The following is a 22,234-nucleotide window of genomic DNA, read 5'->3' as shown; positions in this document are numbered from 1 at the left end:
GAGATCACTTAATATCTATTTCATTTTCTCTAGTTATTATAATACCCCATCAACTAAATTATACTTGCCCAATTTTCACTGAGTTAAATGTGTTTCATTGTTCCCAGCAATGTAAAGTGGGCATGACAAATACAGTAAGTAGAATCATTTAAATAGAATGAGCCTTTTCTTAAACTTATGACACACACACGCAAAAACTTATGACACAGATCCTTATATTAAGTAAAATACCATAGCAATAACTTCACAGGAACCAGGTAAAACCCAGTGTCAGTATCCAATTTTAGGGTTAAATTATTACATAGCAGCTTACCTTCTATCCATAGTTTAAACCAAATCACTACATACACTTGAAACTCCTTTAAATTCCTGTTATATAGCATATATACAAATGATGTGCTTAAACCAGATTACAAATCTGTTGTGCATTGCATCACATAAATCTAAAAGAAATCAATAGTATGTATCTAAGTACCATTTTATCCTCAAATAAATAAATGGTTAAGTCAGTCCATGCAGTGGAAGGAATTTACCTGGTAACATGAGTTTTGTATTTCTCATTGTTAATCAGCATCTAAAGAGTAGTTGGTGGTTGTTTGATGGTAATTTCCTTAAATCTACCTCCTGTGTTGTGCTAAAATTATCCTCAACAAAAGTATTTCTTCAGTGCCTAATCTGGGCCATGGATACCAAAAAGGATAAGCACAGACCAGGACAGAATGCAGTCCACTTCCACATAATCAGGAAAAACATAATGTAAGAAATGGCCATTGCAGAGAAGGCCAGAACTTGATTATGGAATATGGTATCATTCCAGTTTGAAGGGGTGGCATGGAAAATTGGATGCAGTCATCAAAAATCAAAGAAATAATAATAGCCAGAAAAATGAACAGAAACATGAGATGGTGTAGGTGCTGAGGAGATTGAAATGCTTAACAATGAAGAAGAACTGGGGGGAGTTCTAAGAAAAGGAGGGTATGACTTTAGTGTTAAGATTTGGCCAAGTGTTATGAACTAATTAATGAAGGAGAAAGAGTAGATATAGGTTTTTTAAAAGTTGCAGTTGCCTACTCCCAAAATACGAATCAAGGAATTTGTGGAAAAGACATGAAAATTAGTGAACTACAGCTATGTATAACAGCATGGATGTTTCTAACAATGTTGAGTGAAAGAAGCCAGACACAAAAAAATACGTACTACATAATTCAGTGTTTATAGTAAGTTCAGAAAACAGGCAAAATAAATATTAGTATTTTAGGATGCATGCTTGGTAGAAAACATAAAGCAAATAAAAAGTACCGTAAAAGCCAAGATATAATAGTAGTTCCCTTTGGGGGAAAGAGAAAGAGCAGTGATTGGGAGGGACACAAGAAAGACTTATGGCCTTGGCAAGGTTCTCTTTCTTGACCTGGGTGGTATTAGCCATGTGATGATTCACTGAACTCTACATCTTTGTTTCATGTACTTTTCTGTATGTGTGTTACGTTTTACAGTAAAAATGGTTAGAAAGTGGAGGGGAGGGAGTTCCTTCCAGGTCCTCTCTGATTTTCCCTAACCTTGTTCTAACTCCTGTCTTATCCCTGAATCTGCCCCAGGAAACCTATATAGAAATTCTCCCCTTCTGGCACACCACTCCTTCATCTAATTAGCATTAAGAGGGTTTAAACCCCGCCCCCACCTCCAGTTATCTGATATCTTGAAGTTCTTTACTAGGCTTCCCCTATAATTTATTTGAACTGTGAAGACTGATGGAGATGTACAGTTAGAATTCTCTTCATTAATAGAGAAACACATCTTAATCTCCCCACCTAGACTGCAAACCCCATAAGCTCTGGAAATGAGTTTTTTAAAAAAAATCCGTTGCTTCTCTCATGGAGGTGCAAAATCAGTAACTTTCATAAACAGTTACCAGTACTACATTGGCGTATTGCTCTGCAACCTGTTCACTAAATACAAAAAATAATGTCTCTGTACATAATTTTTAATTCCATCATCATGCCTGTTTCTTACGTTGATTTTGCCTTTAAGGATAATGCCACTGCAGTTGAGTAAGTCCGCCCAATTATGGCTGCTCTGTTTTGCTTTTGCTCTGTTTTGTTTTGTCACTGGAGTTTGGCTAAAATTTCTAATTAATTAGCTCCTTCCCCTTCAGGACCATTATTTCCAGACCTTTAGGAAGTGCAGTATTAGAGTTGTGTACATTATTTTTGGTAACATATTGTCAGCGATTAAAGGAGCTTCACTTGCCCTGTGACATTGCTGTTTGATAAACTCTCTTGGGCAGTCCTTCTATAAAACTAATGGAAATAATGTCTAATACTTACTGGTTTAAAATCTGTGCTTTCAAAAAACAAAAATCTGGGGCTTCCCTGGTGGCGCAGTGGTTGGGGGTCCTCCTGCCGATGCGGGGGACACGGGTTCATGCCCCGCTCCGGGAGGATCCCACATGCCGCGGAGCGGCTGGGCCCATGAGCCACGGCCGCTGGGCCTGCACGTCTGGAGCCTGTGCTCCACAATGGGAGAGGCCACAACAGTGAGAGGCCCGTGTACCGCAAAAAAAACAAAAAAAAATCTGTGCATTCTATCTAATATTCTAGAAAGGTTCTTTGTATTCTGTTTCACATTTTAATTGCAGACTGAACTTGTAAAATTTAGATTGATTATAAACAAATACTTATATGCCTGCTTTAGTAAACAGTCTTTCTTCTAGCCAGTCATTTGATCTTTTTTCTTCTCATATTTTAAACCAGTGTAATTAATCTGTAGACTATATGATGCTTTGTTTTACAGAAGGAGGGGAGTGTGAGTGTGTGTTTTCAGATTTATAGATTTTTTTAAAAAGATTTGTTTCTTATATAACAAATAATCATTTATTTGAGAAACCATTATTTTCTGTTGTGAAAGTCACCTGAACTCTAGCTTCCCCAAGTAGTTCTTTGAACTGTTGTAGAACACTCAAATACAAACAACTCTTTAGGTGACATTTAGTTAGAGAGTTCATAGAGTTTTGCCTTACAAATGCCCATAAGATACTGTAAGATATGCGCCCCCCCCAAAAAAAAAAAAAAACCTATCCATGGGCCAAGATGAATGGGTTTGACTGCAGTTCAGGTCAGACTCTTCTCCAGATCATTTCTGTTTGTCTTGACACATGGCTCACTCTTCTGAAATTGAATTGCCCTATTCCTTAGTGAATTATTTGACTCATCTACCTAGCCAATAAGAAGCAATTTTGTTTGTTAGAAATATTTAATATTCATTTCACAAAAATCCCTAAATACGCATAGCACAGGGAGATCAGCTCGGTGCTTTGTGACCACCTAGAGGGGTGGGATAGAGAGAGTGGGAGGGAGGGAGACGCAAGAGGGAAGAGATATGGGAACATATGTATATGTATAGCTGATTCACTTTGTTATAAAGCAGAAACTAACACACCATTGTAAAGCAATGATACTCCAATAAAGATGTTAAAAAAAATCCCTAAATAACTTTCTTGAGGACAGGTAAATTTGAATACTGATGAGCAGTTTTTGTTTTTAATTTATTTATTTATTTTTGGCTGCATTGGGTCTTCGTTGCTGCACGCAGGCTTTCTCTAGCTGTGGCGAGCAGGGACTACTCTTCGTTTCGGCGCGCGGGCCTCTCATTGTGGTGGCTTCTCTTGTTGGGAAGCACGGGCCCTAAGCGTGCAGGCTTCAGTAGTTGTGGCACGTGGGCTCAGTAGTTGTGGCTCACAGGCTCTAGAGCGCAGGCTCAGTAGTTGTAGTGCATGGGCTTAGTTGCTCTGCGGCATGTGGGATCTTCCCGGACCAGGGCTCGAACCCGTGTCCCCTGCACTGGCAGGTGGATTCTTAACCACTGTGCCACGAGGGAAGCCCCCAAAATAAAATCTTGTGGGGAGTTTTTCCTGGACCTACTAACCCCTTGAGATTTCAGTTTAGTTGGCTCTGGGGTTGGGCCCGGGCACTGTGATTTTTTTAAAGCTGTCCAGGTGATTCTAATGAGCAGCCAAGACTTGAGAAAACCACTGTGCTAAATCCTGCTCTATCCCAAGAGCTTCTGGTTCCCCCATTTATCTCCTATTTACTCTAAAATGTTCCCACAAAGAAATGTTTTTGATTTACTGTTTCCAGATACATCTTGTTCTCCCCCCTCCCCCACCAAAGTCAGTCCTCAACTATTAGCAGCAATGGGGCAGAATTAACATGAGTACATTAAATCCACAGATGATGAGAAATTATTTTAGTCAGGGGGTTTAAACCACCTCTTTTACCAAACCTATATATACAGGACCACAGATGTACTCAAACTGACTAAAATGAATTTTTACTACCTCTTAATGTTCTTGTTTGTTGTTTGTTTGTTTGTTTTGGCACCCTGTCATCCAGATGGTTAGCACCAGGAGGTAGTAAGTCAATTCAACAAGTATTTCTTGGGCACCTACTATAATAAAGGCACTATGAGGACAGCAAGGAGCTCACAGTCTCACTGGGAAGGAGAGAATCCAAGGGCCTAGATAATCTATATTTTATATAATAATCCCTAGAACTGTCTGCATTTTATGAGTTAATGTATCTGAAGTACATGGGTACAGTGTCTGTTAGGTAAGTTGTTGATATGTCCCTTTTTCTCTTTCAGGTATCCAAACTATTGACTCTACCCAGGCCCTGTTCCTTCCAATTGGAGCATCTGTCTCTCTCCTAGTAATGTTCTTCTTCTTTGACTCAGTTCAAGTAGTTTTTACAATATGTACAGCAGGTAAATGAGTTCCTCTATCTGATCTTAACATTAAGCTGAAAGGAAATTTTTAAACCTTTTTTAAAATCATCATTTAAAAATTAAGATTTATGCACTGCACCGTGCAAGTTTTTCTTCATAAGTCTGGCTTTTTCTCCCCCCACTCCTCCTTGAACCACTTGATACCTGTATCATCAGTTCAGTCCTGCAAGATACTTGATACCTGTATCATCAGTTCAGACCTGCCAACCCAATCTGAATGAAAGGCCAGGGGTTGAAAATTCATAAGCTTTGTGGCACCAGAGCAGGATTGCTTTGGCTGTGACTCCTTGTCTGATAGGTTACCAGAAAGTCCAGTTTGGCAGAGTAGTCATTGGCAACCCCTACCCATGTTTCTGCAGATAGAAACACTCCTAGCTAATCACAGTAATTTGACTGTCAGCTATCTGATCAGTTTTCAAGCTGAGAGATGATGGACATGGGTGAAACATCAAAATGCTAGACTTGTTAGATCATACCCTGGCCCGCTGTTTATCATTTCTTGTTGAGATAGGTGAGAAAGAGAAAACCTACCACTGCTACCCCTACTTCAAATCAGGTAATCTTTTTTTAAGAGGTTGTCTGTGCGGTGCTAAAGGAAGATACTTTTCTTCTCTAGTTAATTAATACTATTGTATGCACTTGTCGAGAAAAGTATTCTGGGCAATGATTGTTTCCTTAAGTCATGCCATTTTTCTTATGCTTAGTAAAATAATAAACAACAAAAAAATTAACCATACGTTTTCTTTCTCTAGTTCTTGCAACGATAGCTTTTGCTTTTCTTCTTCTCCCGATGTGCCAGTATTTAACAAGACCCTGTTCACCTCAGAACAAGTAAGGACTTGGGATTTTCCTCTAAATTGTAAACTTGTATATGTATGTTTTTGTCTCATACTTGATGGCAGTATTAGGGGTCTGAATTTTTGGTATTGACTGAAGCACACAAATGCCAGAAGACTGGAAAGTGAAAAGTTTGATTTTTTTTAAAACTGTAAGATAGTACTTCTTTTTGTACCTTTTCATAGCAGAGGAAATATAAACAAATCTTAGGAAGTCAGAGTCACTGTAATATGCTTCCTTGCTTTGATTACATTGAAAGATGAGTTTTCTTTTGAAGCAACATTTTCATTCCTTTTCTTTTGAAGCAACATTTTCATTCCTTTACTAGTTAATAGAATATGAAAATAGTGCTCGACACAAACATTCTTTGCCTTTCGTCTTTGATGACCTAGAATATATACTAGCCACTTAGGTTTAATCCCAGTGTTCACACCTTAACTCCTAAAGCTGTTGCTCCATGGAAACAAAATGCTGTGCTAATGGAGAATGCTGTATGCACTTAGGAAATCGGTCACTTGGGGCAGCTGATTTTCCCAGGAATTAGTGATAACCATAGATGTACCATCTTAATTTTATTCATCTTTGCTTAATGAATTGAATTGTTGACTTTCTTCATTTTGTTTTCCTCATAAGAATTAGAATTTCCCCTACATTTAGATTTTCTAAAGATTGATATTATCACTTTAAACTTCTCAATACCCATGTTGATAACTTGGGGTAAAAAGTACATTATCTAATGGGTGCAGAAGTATAATTCCTTTGAACTTTCTGTAGTTTTTTCCAAAGAGATTTGGGTATTTTGGATTTCTGGGTATCTAGGTATTGCCTACTATTTTAATCTGGCCGTCACAAATTCTGATCATGAAGAACCAAAGGAGAGTTTGATTACTGAATATAATTCATTGTCCATTAGTCCAATACATGTTGTGTATTTTCCAGGATTTCCTTTGGTTGTTGTGGGCGTTTCACTGCTGCTGAATTACTATCATTCTCTCTGTCTGTCATGCTCGTCCTCATCTGGGTTCTCACTGGCCATTGGCTTCTCATGGATGGTAAGTAACTACTATGTTACGAGTTGAAATTTTAATATCATTTATGGTTAAATTTGTCCTCTCTTCCTCTACTTTCTGTGTTTTAGTAGTGGTACCTCTGATTACCATGAAAATTAGATGTACAAAGATGGTGTTATGTATCAAATTTTTTATTATTTTTACCTACATTCTTAAGATCTTTTTTAATAACAGCTTTTTTAGGATGTAATTCACATACCATACAATTTACCTATTTAAAGTGTACAATTCGGGGTACTTCCCTGGTGGTGCAGTGGTTAAGAATCCGCCTGCCAATGCAGGGGACTCCAGTTCGAGCCCTGGTCCTGGAAGATCCCACATGTCATGGAGCAATGAAGCCTGTGCGCCACAACTACTGAGCCTACGCTCTAGAGCCTGCAAGCCACAACTACTGAAGCCCATGTGCCTAGAGGCCGAGCTCTGCAACAAAGAGAAGCCACCGCAGTGAGAAGCCCGCATACCGCAACGAAGAGTAGCTCCCGCTCGCTGCAACTTGAGAAAGCCTGCGCGCAGCAATGAAGACCCAGTGCAGCCAAAATAAATAAATTAATTAATTAATTTAACTTATTAAAAAAATAAAGTGTACGATTCGGTGGTTTTTAGTATTTTTGCAGAGTTGTGCAACCAACACTACAATCATTTTTGGGGTTTTTTTGTTTTTTTTAATTGTTTTTATTTTTGGCTGCGTTGGGTCTTCGTTGCTGAGCAGGGGCTGGTCTTCGTTGCTGAGTGGGGGCTACTCTTCATTGCAGTGCGCAGGCCTCTCATTGCAGTGGCTTCTCTTGTTGCAGAACACAGGCTCTAGGCACACGGGCTTCAGTAGTTGTGGCACGTGGGCTCAGTAGTTGTGGCTCATGGGCTCTAGAGCACAGGCTCGGTAGTTGTGGCACACGAGCTTAGTTGCTCTGTGGCATGTGGGATCTTCCTGGACCAGGGCTCGAACCCATGTCCCGTGCATTGGCAGGTGGTTTCTTAACCACTGTGCCCCCAGGGAAGTCCCCAGTTTGTTTTGTTGTTTGTTTTTTAAATTTATTTCGGTTGCGCTGGGTCTTAGTTGTGGCTCACTGGCGCCTTAGTTGTGGAATGTGAACTCCTAGTTGCGGCATGTGAACTCCTAGTTGCGGCATGCATGTGGGATATAGTTCCCTGACCAGGGATTGAACCCGGGCCCCCTACATTGGGAACGCAGAGTCTTATCCTCTGTGCCACCAGGGAAGTCCCCTACAATCAATTTTAGAGCATCTTCACACCCACCCTCCAAAACCCACACCCAGTAGCAGTCACTTCCTCGTTTCCCCACCCAGCCCCGGGCATCCACTAATCTACTTTCTGTCTCTGTGAATTTGCCTCTTGTGGGCATTTTGCCTAAATAAAATTACATATGACCTTTTGTGTCTGCCTTCTTTCACTCAGCATAATGTTTTCAAGGTTCATCCATATTGTAACTTGTATCAGTACTCCATTGCTTTTTATGGCCAAATACTGTTTAATTGTATAGATGCATCAATTTTATTTATCCATTCATCAGTTGTTTCCACTTTTTTGGCTATTGTGAATAATGCTACTGTGAAAATTGGAATACAGATTTTTGTGTAGACTATACTTTCTTAATATAAATGGAATTATACTGTAATATAATATCCATATTATATATAAATATATGTGGAATATATAATGTATGTCATATAATATGTTAGAGACATATAATATGTTAGAGTCTCTATATGATAGAGACTTCTTTTGTGTAATAATATAAATACATGTCTATATCATTTTATAAAGGTACTAATAGCTAACATTTATTGAGTGCTTTTTATACATTGGGCACTCTGCTGGGTGTTTTACATGGACTTTCTCATGTAATCCTGAATACAGCTCTTTGAAGTAGGTACTATTATTGTTCTTATTTTACAGAAGAGGAAACAGGTTCTAAGAAGTGACTAACCACAGTCACAGAACTCCTGTGTATATTTCATACTTACTATCAAAACATCTTGATAGTTGTTTTGATAGAAGGACATTTCTCAAAGTCCACCATTATTCTTCTGTTCTCTCCCTTAAGACATTGTTAGACTTTTATTTAAGACCCTGTAACCATCTCCATCTCTTTTTTCATTCAGTCCTTATTACTTCTCTTATTTTCATAGTTTATTAATCTCACGAAAGTTTATCTAACTGCTCTGCCCCACAAAGTCTGTTCACCTTTTCCTTTCTTGGTGTTTCAGAAGGGAAGGAAGCTAAAACACAGAAGTCAATTTTATACCGTTTGTAACACTATCTAAAGAATTTTTTTAAGGGAGGAATTTGGAAAGCAGAGGTTATGGGTATGGATCACACTTTTTCCTGTTACCCATTCCAAGCAACCACGAGGCTAATCCAGACCTTGGAACAGAGCTCTTTGGAGGCAGTGCCAGGTCTGAGGGGCTCCTCTCCTCCAGGCACTGTGTCCCTGGCAGCTCTGAGGACGGCTCAGCTACAGTGGTGCTGTCATTGAGTGTTCAGGGAGGCTCCCCAAACCCTTACTGGCCTTAACTTGTAAACTTTTATATCGTTTTCTGTCATTGTTGCTACTTTCTAATATCTACTTGTCCAAGGAGCTCTTAGCAGTTTACACTAGTTAAATTGCCCTTGTGACCAAGCTTAGTTTTCCCTCAAAAAATAACAAAAACAAAAAACGGAGTCTTTGAGCTTTTTAGTTTTTTGTTTCTCAGATTGGTATTTGATGTGTGTTTGACTTGTTTTCTGCTACTAACAGAAAAGATAGCTTTCTAGCACGTGTCTGTAACATTCTGAAATATGTTCTTCTGAAAACAGAATGATAAATGTGGTTATTTTAAAGGGCGAGGCATGAAGTATGTTTTCAGAGTTATACCAAGAAGCATTAATATTAAGAAAGTACTTCAGGGCTTCCCTGGTGGCGCAGTGGTTGAGAGTCTGCCTGCCGATGCAGGGGACACGGGTTTGTGCCCCGGTCTGGGAAGATCCCACATGCCCCGGAGCAGCTGGGCCCGTGAGCCATGGCCGCTGAGCCTGTGCGTCCGGAGCCTGTGCTCCGCAACAGGAGAGACCACAGCAGTGAGAGGCCCGCATACTGCAAAAAAGAAAGAAAGAAAGTACTTCAGAGTTTTTTGAACTAAATCTATAACTTTTTTATCTACTCAGTTTCATCTTACAAATTAATCTTTTAAATTTGGGAAGACTTGAAAGAATTTGACCAGTAAGTGGTGTGGTATGTTTGCAAAAGCTGATGAATGAAGAAAAAGAGGAGCAAACTGGATGAATAGTTGAGCGTGTGTTTCAGGGATGTGACATGGCTGGTGGCACTGTTCAGTTGGGGATGGGAGTGATTCTCATTCAACATGCTTGTATTAAGAACCTTCTCTGAAGAAGTCAGATGGGATGCATGCTGCCTCTTCAAACATGGAGTACAGTGGGGAGACTTGGTGGGCATGATTGGAAAGAGGCTATCGCCCAACTTAGAAGGAGTAGGTGGAGGCATAGGAGCAAAAGAAAGGCTTGAGGCCAAGCGCGTGTGGTGCAGTGCCATTCTGTGTGACTTATGCCTTCACAGTCAGACTTGATCCATCAGAGAGTAGGAGACCTCGTGATTTAAGGCAGGGAATGATGTGAACTGATTTTTGACAATGGCAGTGAAGAGTAAGTGGGGGAGAGAGACGGAAAATGGGAAAGGATACACACATCACACTAGGAAGTATGGGAATCATGACCGGGGTGTGCCATGACAGTCAAGAAGAGCACCCCAGAGTGGTTGCAGCCTGAGTGTGTGTGATGAAGGTTACGATAAGATGAAAAGGAACCCAGAGTTTCTTGTTTGGAAGATTAGGGATAGAATGACATTGTGTGGAGTCATGGAGAATCCTGTCATTGAGCAGTTCTGAGTTGTCGTGTTTAGTTTAGACCCAGGTGGGGAGGATGAGCATAAAATGAGTGGCTGGAACAGTGTCCTTAAGTAAGTGAAAAAGATGTGATCTAGGGTGTGCATTGGCTTTAAAGGAGCAAGGGCAATGCATCTGAAGTAATGGGGGGAAGCAGGAGATGAGAGCTGGGAGGCCAGAACTGAGCTTGGCTTAGAGCTTTAGCATTCAGAACAGTCCCCTGGGTCTTAGATAGTTGAGCACCATCTATCGCATGAGAAAAGGGATTTCCCCAAATACGAGCAGGTCACAGTGGGCTAACGGTGGACACTTTGCACTAGTAGGGTGTAAACATCTTAGACTGAGGTTTAGGGCTGCCTGATTTTTGGGGGGACTTACAAACTCTGTTAGGTTTATGAGCTGAATAGCTTGTGGAGAGAAGCTGAGCCTGTGCTCTACACTGACTGCTGTCTCCTCCGCAGCCCTGGCCATGGGTCTCTGTGTCGCTATGATCGCCTTCGTCCGCCTGCCCAGCCTCAAGGTCTCCTGCCTGCTTCTCTCAGGGCTTTTAATCTACGATGTCTTCTGGGTGAGTGTCTGTTTCCCCAGAGCTGCTGCTCTCCTTTGTGTTTAATTGGAACATTCACTCAGGAAAATTTTTAACTCTAAATATCCAAAGTCTGCTTGCCAGAGTACCTCCTGGCTGAGACCACTCCCGGCCTGCACTGTACCTGTTAAAAGGTGAGCAGGCAGCTTTCTGTGCCTGTGTTTGTCGAGACTTGTTACAATAGAGAGTACACGTGTGACTCTCGGGGTGGAAAAGGGAGCAGGCAGGCAAGGTTCTCTGCCCTGGAGCACTGGCAGCTCTGCTGTAAGGGCTTCCTCTGTGGGTGTGGAGAGAACACGTACACACAGGAGCAAAGATTTTCTTTCTCCTCAAAGCGTGCAGTCTAAAAAGCTTGATGATGCAGTACTGAGACTCTGCTCTTAAGAACAAAGAGGGCTGTTGCTGAGATCGGGGTGCTTCCAGCTCCCTCTGGTAAAGGTGACTCTCCCCTCGGCAGGTGTTTTTCTCTGCCTACATCTTTAATAGCAACGTCATGGTGAAGGTGGCCACACAGCCTGCTGACAATCCCCTTGACGTTCTATCCCGGAAGCTCCACCTGGGGCCCAATGTTGGGCGTGATGTTCCTCGCCTGTCTCTGCCTGGAAAACTGGTCTTCCCCAGGTAAGACTGGCGTGTCGGCCTCATCTCATGATGGTGAGGACACTGCCTTCCTCTGCCCCTCTGTTCCCCAGTTTGTCTGTCTTTGTCATCAGCATTCTGATGCTGGACTGGAAAAGGGTTGTGAGTCATCTCCATTTTACAAATGAGGACAAGAATACTGACTTGACTTGCAAAGACTGATCATTAAGTGATACAGGTGCAGCTTTTTAATACTGAATAATGTTATCAAACAACCCTATGTTACCGCTGTTACCATAGTTTAAAGTTGGCTAGAGGGAATTAATGGGAGAATCTGGATCTTTTTACTTCTAAGACATTTGTAAAAATGTCTTAATGCTAAAATTATACAGTTCCTGGAGCTATAATCTTGGAAAAATTAATGTGCTGCTTTAATCTCCCATGTCTGGTAGTAGTAGGTGCTTATTTGAAGTCTTAGCAGTGAATGTGACACATAGTGAGCTGCTTGACATTTCTAGAGGCGGCAGCGCTCAAGCAGATGGCTCCAGCAGTCACTTATGCGGTGCTCTCCCGAAGCGCTGAGGGTGGGGCTGAAGACCTCAATCGCCAGTACTCTTGTGGCTCTTAATCTCTGGACTCTTAAAAACTAGTGTTGTTAAACCCATAGAGATTGCCATCTACCGTTCAGATAAGTTCTTTGACTTCTTAGAAAGTGAACAGACTTTGCACAGGAGGAGAAACGGGGTTGTAGAAGGCGGCACCCCTGACATGTGACACTACATTCCAGCTCCACTGGCAGTCACTTCTCTATGTTGGGCATTGGAGACATCGTGATGCCTGGACTCCTGTTGTGCTTTGTCCTTCGTTACGACAACTACAAAAAGCAAGCCAACGGTGACTCCTGCAGTGCCTCTGGACCCGCCAACATCTCCGGACGCATGCAGAAGGTTTCCTACTTTCACTGCACCCTCATTGGATACTTCGTAGGTAAGAGAACCAGAGAGACTGCATGCAGGCCCCTCTCTGGCTGTCCTACCCCTGGAATTAAATCAGGTCTTCTAGCTGCAGATGCCAGATGAAAGGAAAGCAGTGACTCTGGTTGCTGTTATAAACAACCACAAAGGAAAAAAAACTGACCCACGAGATGAAAAATGCTCTATGTGTTGGCCAGCAGCCTAGTTCCCTATCCAATAATATGTTTGAAGAACATTGCAGGAAAAGGGTGGTCAGGCCTCAAAGCTGAGAAGACCTACCACACGATGAAATCTTCGGCTTGAGTTTAACGAATGTCACGTTTATTTCCTACTTTATTAGACAGATACTTCCCTTCATCTGCTCTAACGTTTCCATCACCTCTGACCTCGGACTCTCCCTTGGCCAGCTTTTCTCTAGCCAGCTCCGTTTCGGGCAGACAGTAAGAGACGGTTGTAATTGGGCTAGTAACCTGTCTGTACTCCAACCGCTACGACAGTGAACGGAAAGGAGCACCTTTCTTGCCTCTGTGTCTCCTACTGAAGGAGCACTTCATAGTCCACGGTGCTCTCATAGGCGTGGGTTCATTGCCACTCCACTCCACTGGCTCTGAGTGGGGGCAGGGCAACTGTGGTATCCCCATTAGACGGATGCGCAGGCTGAGGCTCAAGACGTGAAAGGCCTTAGCCAAGGTTATATGGCTGTCATAAGCAGCAGAGTTGAAACTTGAACCCAGGTCTTCTGCCTCCAAGTCTATCATCATATACCACAGGAGACAGAGGGAGACCAGGCACACCCAGGGCTGAAATGAGGCCTGGAACCGGGGACCTGGGCACAGAGTGGGACTTGGGCTACTCACAGGTCCTTGGAATTCTACGCTTTTAAAAGCTGTGCTGCTCCCTGTTTCTTTACCTGCTCAAGCTGGGCATTTCACTCCCCACCATTGGATGGAATGTGTCACATTATAGCTGTACAATCTCAGGACTGTGCCAAGAAGCAGCCAGGTAACAGTGGCTCTCCTCTCTTGGGGCTGTCCCCTTGGAGTTATTCACAAATGTTTCTCTCTCCTCGCAGGTCTGCTCACTGCTACTGTGGCGTCCCGAATCCACCGAGCAGCCCAGCCCGCCCTGCTCTACTTGGTGCCATTTACCTTATTGCCACTCCTCACGATGGCCTATTTAAAGGTGAGAGAGGCAGTTATAAACCAGTGAAAGCAATAACATGGCATTGACCCTGGACTTGGGTATGTATTCTCCTTGCTAGAGGTGGTTCTGCTTAAGACCCTAAGCTCTTGATCTTGAGAGTGGGATCTTTTTGTTTTTGTTGTTTGGGGAGGATTTTGTTTGCTTGCTTGCTTGTTTTTGCTAACCTGATATTAGCAACCTCTTCCAGGTTCTTACAGCCATTGGCTGACAATACTAATGAGTAGACCCCTTACCACCTGGTCATGGATTAATTAACTGAAATCCCTAAAGCCCCGCTACAGAGACTTCCTACTTCTCTTAAAAAACAGCACCCTGTTGCCACCTAATAGCCCTTTAGTACTCTGCATTAAAGTTTGGAAATAATTAAGAAATGCATTGTAAAAACTAAGGGCATTATCTGATTTACAAGATTTATATTATCATCCACATTTTACAGATGACGAAACAGGCACAGAGGTTAATTATCTTGCCTAGATCATCTGAATCATAAGTGATAAAACTGCCACCAGGACGGAGTTGGTAAAAGCCCTTACCCGCTCAAGGGGCCTAAGAGCCCTTCTAGGAGTTCTTCAAAGAATGAGGGGTTACTTTTCAATGAGTAAAATTTGAATGTTCTTTGATTCTCCACAGAAGCAATCTGATCTGAGATCAGGAGTCAGAATGGACTTGTAGGTATGTATGCCTCGAGTTGAAATCTATGACTTAGTGAAGTTCCTTCTTTCCCAGGGTGACCTACGGCGGATGTGGTCTGAGCCATTCCACTCCAAGTCCAGCAGCTCCCGATTCCTGGAAGTATGATGGATCACAGAGAGCGACCAGAATGGCCTCTCAGTCCTTTTCTGTCCACGCGTGGTTTTGTTTCCTCTTAGAGCTGGCCTGGTACTCGGAGATGTACCTGTCTAAGGACTGCCATGTGACCGGATTATGCATTTGCAGGAGAGAGGTGCTGGAGCCTGCGTGGTTCCTTCTCTTCCTGCCGTTGGAGAGGTTGGAGCCCCTCCTGAAGTGACAGGCCTTCCCCAGCGCTCCTCCCTCCCCTGTTTTTATGGATCTGCACCAGACTGTTAACCTTTGGGGGACGGAGATGTGACTGTTTAAACTGACAAGGGCAAGGAGTCGTTCTATACCTTTGAACACTAAAAGGATGAAAAACATTAGCAAACTGGTTTCTTCAGTGAACCCTCAAGAACTTTTGGGACCAGTTTCCTATGGGGGACTCAGTTTCAGAGAACTGAGACAGAAACTCTTCTGTCATTATATTCTTCTTTCCGTTTTTTGGATTTATTAAATATTTTCTGTGGTGTGAAGTGACTTATTAAATCCACAGACACTGAGTGACTTCTTAACAACATACACATAAGAATTTGTTGTAATGAGTTCATGTCCACCCAGATGTTGTGTTGGCAGCGAACGAGGGCACGGTTTTTATACATACACACACACATGCACATGGATATATATGAATAAACAAAAATTAAAACCTGCTAAGATCATGCTGTATAGCAGACAGGGGCTTGCTGTAATTTTTAGCATGTAGAGCAGTTCACTCTGGCTTCCTTGTATATGGATAAGCGGCTGTCTTTCCCTCCACAACTGAACATGCAGTTAAAAAACAGTATAGTATTTGTACTGATATACTCATGGACTTTAGGGGATGCTCATTTGGTTTTGATCAGTGTAGCAAATTAGGGATGAAAAGTTAAAACTTTTTGACCCTTTTTTCATTTTTACAGGCTTCTCCCTTGCAGGGTTTTTGATAGTTTCTTCTTGAAACAGTGCATGTATTATAGCAGCAGGTGTCTTTGTGCTTTCTGATCATAGTAATGTACTACTTGTAAATACATTTTTCTATTTTCTATTTTTTTGTATTTTTTTTGGCATTTTGTTTCATTGGTGTGCTGTATTTTCCATGCCCTCACTCCTTTAAGAAAAAAAAAGGAAAAAAGCAACACGATCCTGTCCTTGCTGTTGTGATTATAGTCTTGGTTTACCTGTTGTGACAACTGGGTTTTGGGGACAAATGTCAAACACCCCCGGAGATGGGCCCTACGTTCCAGGAATTGTGGCAAGAATGAGCTGCTGTGACTCTTAAATCCGCCCATGTGCTGTGGCCTTGGCTGGAGACCCAGTGTCCCAGCAGTGACTAGTGGGAGTGGTGTCCACAGCCTGAGGGGATATTACCTGTTGTTTGGAGGCAGAGAGAAGCCGGGGATTGGCCTGCCCACCTGAGAGCAGGGGTTGGAGAAGGGCCCATGTTTCCCGGGCTCTCCCTTAAGCAGGTGACCTGTGTATAAACTGGGGCGCTGTGGGCCCCATGGCTGGAGGTCGCGGTGGGTGGCACTCACAGGTGGTGCACGTGGCGGTGAGGAGGGTGCGCTCCTCCGTCATGTCTTCAGATCCTGCTGAAGACTGTATGTTTTTTGTTGTTGGGTTTTTTTTTTTTTTTAAATAAATGACTCCTTTCTAGCCTTTGTTACTCATCTTCACTTTTGGTTGTTGGTACCAAATGGCGCTCCCGTCCCCTCCTACCTGCTCTGCCTGTTCATGAGACTGACTTCAGGAAGCCCCTGTCTGTCTCCAGACGGGGTCCCCTGCAGCTCTGGTTCAGCCTACAAACGTCAGAGAACGGAGGCTTCTGCTGTCCACAGAACTCAAAACAGCCTCTGGGTTTAGTGAAGACCAGAAGTACCCCCGTGTACTCTCTGCTGAGCAGCTGTACTTCTTTTTTAGCCCTCAGGGATGCTAATGGCTACTTAAACAGGGAGCAGAGCAGGAGGTGGGGGGAATCTTCCAGAAGGACTCTGATGAACGGCAAGTGCCAATGATAGTTAAAAATAATATCCTGGCAGTTTGTCATTTTAATTTTTCTAACTTTTCATTACAAAACTAAATTCCAGACGGAAAGAATGTAAATTTTTGTCCTTGCTTTTGTGCAGGTTTCGGGGGAAAATACCCATACAGGACTCCTGAATGTAATTTGGATTCCAGTTGTAGTCTTCAGAGCCCTTGAAACGTTGGCAGAGTAACTGCAAATGTTCCTTTTGTTTTAAATTAAACACAGGAGACACGCTAGAATTTGCCCGGTTCTGGAAGTGTCAGGCTCTTCTAATGGGGAGAGGTTGAGGGTGGGGTGTGCAGTTAAAGCACATGCTCTCAGTTTCTCCTACAGCCTCCCTCTCTCCCCTGCTTCATATACTTACATCCTGGTCTTATTTTTCCTGGATTCTCAGATACTGAGTTTTGGGGTTTTGTATCTAAGAAGTTTCTTGCATTAGGCAAGGCAAGGCATGTTGACAAAGTTCCAGCATGGACCCCCTTCCTCCCTCCCTCCCTCCCTGGTCTGGGGATCTTCTTCCCCCAAAGAGTCTGCATGTTGGAACTCTCACTTTTTCACAGTAACTTTCTTCTTTCTAATTTGAGCTAATGGAGATATGGCAGCGAAGTTTATCCAAAGCCTAGCACGTTCCACTACTGTTATTACCACTTATGCCTTTTCTGAATAAGACAGCTGCACAGCTCCCTGTGTAGGAACAGTTCAAACTGAAACTGGGGGGGCTTTGCAGGGGGCTAGGGGGGCGGTAGGCTACTATCTGAATTGCCTTTGTCAACACAGGCCTTGGTTAAGCAGGTAAGTTATGTTACCCACAAGAAAAACAAAAGGACTAGTTCTCTGTAAGAATGGAGGGGAGTTTTGCCAATGAAGTGTTAAAAATAGAATCTGCCGAGTCTGCATAGCAGCTCTCACATTACTGCTGACCAGATCCAGTGTTGTATGTAGACATTTGTGTTTTGTAAAGCCTAACATTTATGTCAGAGCCTTGGAATGTAGCAGTTTTGTACATATGTGAATGTCAACTGTAATTCTTCTCCACAGAGACAGGTCAGACAGCACAGGCTCAGAAGGAAACCAGCCCATTCTGCTTCTGGTCTTCCAGTGCATACAGGCCTGGACAACCTCCTTCCTTCACTCAGTCCCATTTTTTTGGCAATTTCCGTCATTGAAATCAAGAACAAGGGCTCCTAACACAGGTGTCAACCTTGCTACAGGAGTTTTTACTGAAGAGCTGCAAATCTAGTTGTGAAACTCGGGCCCTCCCCTCTTCTCAGAAGGATAAGCCAGGTAAGAGGGGTTTGGGGTTTTTTTTTTAATCCAGAAATTATTTCTATTCCTATGCAATTTACAGACTGCTTTCTACTTGCAAGGCTCTTAACTTCTTCAGGTTCGGAATCCAGCTTCTCGTGTATGGAGCCTCTCCCGGGACAGTATTTTTCCCACTCCTTCTTTTGACTGTGGCAAGCCATAATTTGTTTCCTCCCCAACCTTTTCCTTGGAATTCAAAGCCCTTTGCCATCCATTTGAGGTAATTCAGTCATGTTTCACTTAAACTGTGTTAGTCACTGGGTGCTCCTTCAACAGAACCAGACATCCTGATCCCTACCCTCGTGGTCTAATGCAGGCCTTGCTTCAACTTGCTTGATGTGTGGGGAAAGTGGGGTGGCGAGCATCCCCCCCACGAGGTTACTCAGCAGCACAGCACAGAGCTGCAGTCATAGCTTTCTGTGCTCGAATCTGGGCTTAGCTGTAAATGGCAAAGGTGTGGCTGGGAATGCTGATTCACAGGGCTGGGTGCGCCTGGCCAAGAGAAGGTTGAAAGCAGGGTTATAAGTGCCCTTTTTTCCTGTACCATTGGTGCAGGTGAAGCCCAGTGCTCCTGAGGGACACAGGCCAGCACTGGGCCAAATGTATCCCTGACAGCTGAAAGCAGTGCCAAGTGCGGTTCAGAAGTCTCACTACTTAGAGCCAGCAGTTAGTTAGCAGGCGCTTTATCTCAGTGTCCTACGGTCCTCTGTGGAAATTCTAACTTCATGCGGTGCTCTTCAGCAGTGATCCCTTTGCTGTGATGTAGAGCTCTTAGATATTTGAGTTATTGAAGATTCACGTGGAAGGCTCAGGCTTAGTTATGGTTTCTTTCATTTGGATTCTGCGTAGTCAAAAATTCTTAAGTTCCAAAAAGTCGGTCCCCTGTCGGGTGGAACCTGTAAAACCTGCCACTGGTTCGCAGGCGAACAGAAGCTCTGAGGAGTCCTGAAATAGGAGAGCCCCTGGGCTTCCTCCAGCGCCCACTGAGTCCTAGGGTTCTCACTAGACCCCAGGAAGAGAGGAGTGGGAAGCCTGTTAGGGAGAGGAAACACGGGTTGGAACTGGGAGTCGGGAGGTCTGCCAGGCAGTGGGCTGCAGACTTCTGCCTCGTGAGGAATGAAAGACAGGAAGTGGGTGTCCAGAGGACAAAGGCAGAGGGCAGCAAGGTGGCCGCCTGCCAGCATTCCAGCCTTGGGATTCTGGGGGCCAGTCCTCTGCCTTGCCACAGACTTGCTCCTGCAGGCAGGTTGCACGTCAACTTTCTAACGAGAGTTCACTCAGCCCACTGGATCTTCCTGGGTGCGGCAAGCTCATGCACCTAACTTCTAGTAGTTGAACCTTTTCCATTGGAGACTGGATTTCTTCCCACTTTCGGTCAGTGTTGTGGCTTGATTATTTTAGGTTTTTTCCCCGGGTATACAGTAGCCGTGCCCAGCTATGCAGGCTTACAGGGGGAGGGCAGAATCCTGGCTTCAAAGAGGAGATTGAGGACTTGGTAGTTCAGGGAGGAGCAGCCCAGCCTTGGCCTCTGAGATGACGAAGCGCTCTGCAGATGAGTCTTGGTCTTGCCAGCTGGACAGTGGTGGAAACGGTGCTGCGTTCCCCAACGCTGTCAGGTCGAGCCCCAGCCCCGGCCAGAGCTCTGTGAATGGAGAAACACCCTAACGCACCCCGCTACCACCTCCCACTGCCCTGGCCTGTTCAGCAGCCACTGATGTTTTTGGGGCCTGTGCCATTGGATGTCACCTACTGGGTCTCCCTGCCTCCATCTGGCCTTCACTGAGCTGTTTTGCCAACAGGCCTTCCTGTGAGAGCTGCCCCGGGCTAAGGGGGGGTGGGAAGAACAGGCAGAACTTGGTGCCACATTGGATGCAGAATGTGGTGATTAGAAAATGACTCTGGCTTCTGACCTGAACAGTTAATTGCCAGAACTGAGCTAAGGAAAAGAGAGTGAGTCCTGTTCTACCCAGTAGAGTAACTAAAGCTAAAAAGTTGGGATGAAAGCATAGAAATGGTATTTAAAGCCTTAGGAAATATACAAGCTGTTCTCAACAGTGAGAGGTAGGAGAATGGCTCCCACAAGGTCCTGTGCGTCGAGGCACCCGCCAGCACACATCCCTCACAGCCACGTGGGGCCTTGCTTTGGTGACAGAGTCCCTCTGAGCCTTAGTTTCCCGATCTGGAATGGGAATAAAGGTGCACCTTACTTAAAGTGTTAAGTGACTATTAGGCACTGTTCAGGTTTACTGAGTTTTCGTGTACTCCACAATTTACCAGTCTTCATGGAGTTAAAATACAGTTGAAAAAATCAGACTTAAACAGATGCACACACTTTCTTTATTCAAATGACCACAGCTTCTGTAATACTTTCAGTTCATCACTGAGGAAACTGGTTATCCTTCCACTGTTGAGGGGTGAAGGCTCTTCAATCCTAGTCTAGGCTTTCAAAATTGAGTGGCTGCTGGATAGATAACAGGGTCTCTACCATCATCCTAGGCCAGTCCAGGATCTTGACGTTTTCCTGGACACGCTGAAGGACTTGGCACAAGGAGTGGGAGCTGAGTGAGCCTGAGTAGAGGTGGTCCGGGTCTGCGTGTCCTAGGATGTCTGGGCAGTCCCTCCGCTGCCATGGCTCCACTGGGGAAGGGCCCAGCCGGTCACGCTGGTCAGGTTTCAGGAGTGGCCCTTAGGAGCCATTCCTTAGGAGGTCAGCTTAGGCCTTAATCATTTTGCAGCCCAGTCCGAGCAGAAGGCTCGCAACAGAAGCATAGTGTCCTGGCTACAGAACACAGAGGGGGGCCTGCAAAGGGTCCTGGACTTGTTCTTGCAGTAACTCAGCTGGGACAGAGTCTGTCTAACGGATCCTTAACATTTTGGCTGCTTAAAGCCAACAGTATCAACCTCTAACCAGATTCTGCAAACAAACCAACGCTGACCTTTCATTGGTTGACATTTTTATTTTTCTATACTTTTGATTTTTTTCATAATAAATGCTTCCTATGCCCTCTTTTACTTTATTGTACTTTACAGCTCTGCTGCTTGTTTTGAGGGAAAAGGTAACTGCTACACTGTAAAGCTACCCGGTCAGTCACTGTGGGCCTGTATTCTCAAATCTCAAGGCTTGTCTTGAACACACTTGGAACAAAAGACTCAGTGGGCCAAACTCCCAACCTGTTTTCACATAAAGAGCAACGTCTTTCTAAGCCTCTTGGCTCTAGTCAGCCCACAAGACAGGAGAGAAACAGGAGCCAGACTAGGTAGAGGGTGAAGGCTACTCTTTTTCTTTTCTTAATTTTTATTGGCGTATAGTTGCTTTACAATGTTGTATTAGTTTCTGCTGTACAGCAAAGTGAATCAGTTAAACATATATCCACTCTTTTTTAGATTTCCTTCCCATTTAGGTCACCACGGAGCATTGAGTAGAGTTCCCTGTGCTATATAGTAGGTCCTTATTATCTATTTTATGTATAGTAGTGTGTATATGTCAATCCCAATCTCCCAATTCATCCCACCCACCCCCTCCCCACCTTGGTAAGTTTGTTTTCTACATCTGTGACTCTGTTTCTGCTCTGCAAATAAGTTCATCTGTACCATTTTTCTAGATTCCACATGTAAGCGATATTATATATTTGTCTTTCTCTTTATGACTTACTTCACTCTGTATGACAATCTCTAGGTCCATCCATGTCGCTGCAAATGGCATTATTTCATTCCTTTTTATGGCTGAGTGATGATATTCCATTTATATACGCATCACATCTTCATCCATTCCTCCGTCGATGGACATTTAGGTTGCTTCCATGACTTGGCTATTGTAAATAGTGCTGCAATGAACAGTGGGGTCCATGCATCTTTTTGAATTATGGTTTTCTCCAGATACATGCCCAGGAGTGGGATTGCTGGGTCATACGGTAGCTCTATTTTTAGTTTTTTAAGGAACCTCCATACTGTTCTCCATAGTGGCTGTACCAATTTACATTCCCACCAACAGTGCAAGAGGGTTCCCTTTTCTGCACACCCTCTCCAGCATTATTGTTTGTAGATTTTTTGATTATGGCCATTCTGACTGGTGTGAATACCTCATTATAGTTTTGATTTGCATTTCTCTAATAATTAGTGATGTTAAGCATCTTTTCATGGTTTTTTTTGGCCCATCTGTATGTCTTCTT

The 22,234-nt window shown here is 43.5% G+C and overlaps 1 protein-coding gene across 1 annotated transcript in view; it reads left to right on the top strand.

Annotated features, from left to right (window-relative positions):
• SPPL3 (signal peptide peptidase like 3) overlaps positions 1-16,397 on the top strand; it is a gene marked incomplete at its 5' end in the record, with an annotated part of 51,258 nt that extends 34,861 nt beyond the window's left edge. Inside the window, 8 exons of the mRNA XM_079718140.1 lie at positions 4,639-4,758; positions 5,532-5,610; positions 6,556-6,668; positions 11,044-11,150; positions 11,626-11,789; positions 12,535-12,734; positions 13,794-13,903; positions 14,651-16,397. Of these exons, the coding sequence (XP_079574266.1) occupies positions 4,639-4,758; positions 5,532-5,610; positions 6,556-6,668; positions 11,044-11,150; positions 11,626-11,789; positions 12,535-12,734; positions 13,794-13,903; positions 14,651-14,722 (965 nt within the window). The 3' untranslated portion in view covers positions 14,723-16,397. The remainder of the gene's footprint in view (positions 1-4,638; positions 4,759-5,531; positions 5,611-6,555; positions 6,669-11,043; positions 11,151-11,625; positions 11,790-12,534; positions 12,735-13,793; positions 13,904-14,650) is intronic.
• Between the last annotated feature and the right edge of the window lie 5,837 nt (positions 16,398-22,234).

This window comes from Hyperoodon ampullatus (genome assembly GCF_949752795.1).
Source record: "Hyperoodon ampullatus genome assembly, chromosome: 13".
NCBI lineage: Eukaryota > Metazoa > Chordata > Mammalia > Artiodactyla > Ziphiidae > Hyperoodon > Hyperoodon ampullatus.
This window is presented reverse-complemented; position numbering and strand designations above follow the sequence as displayed.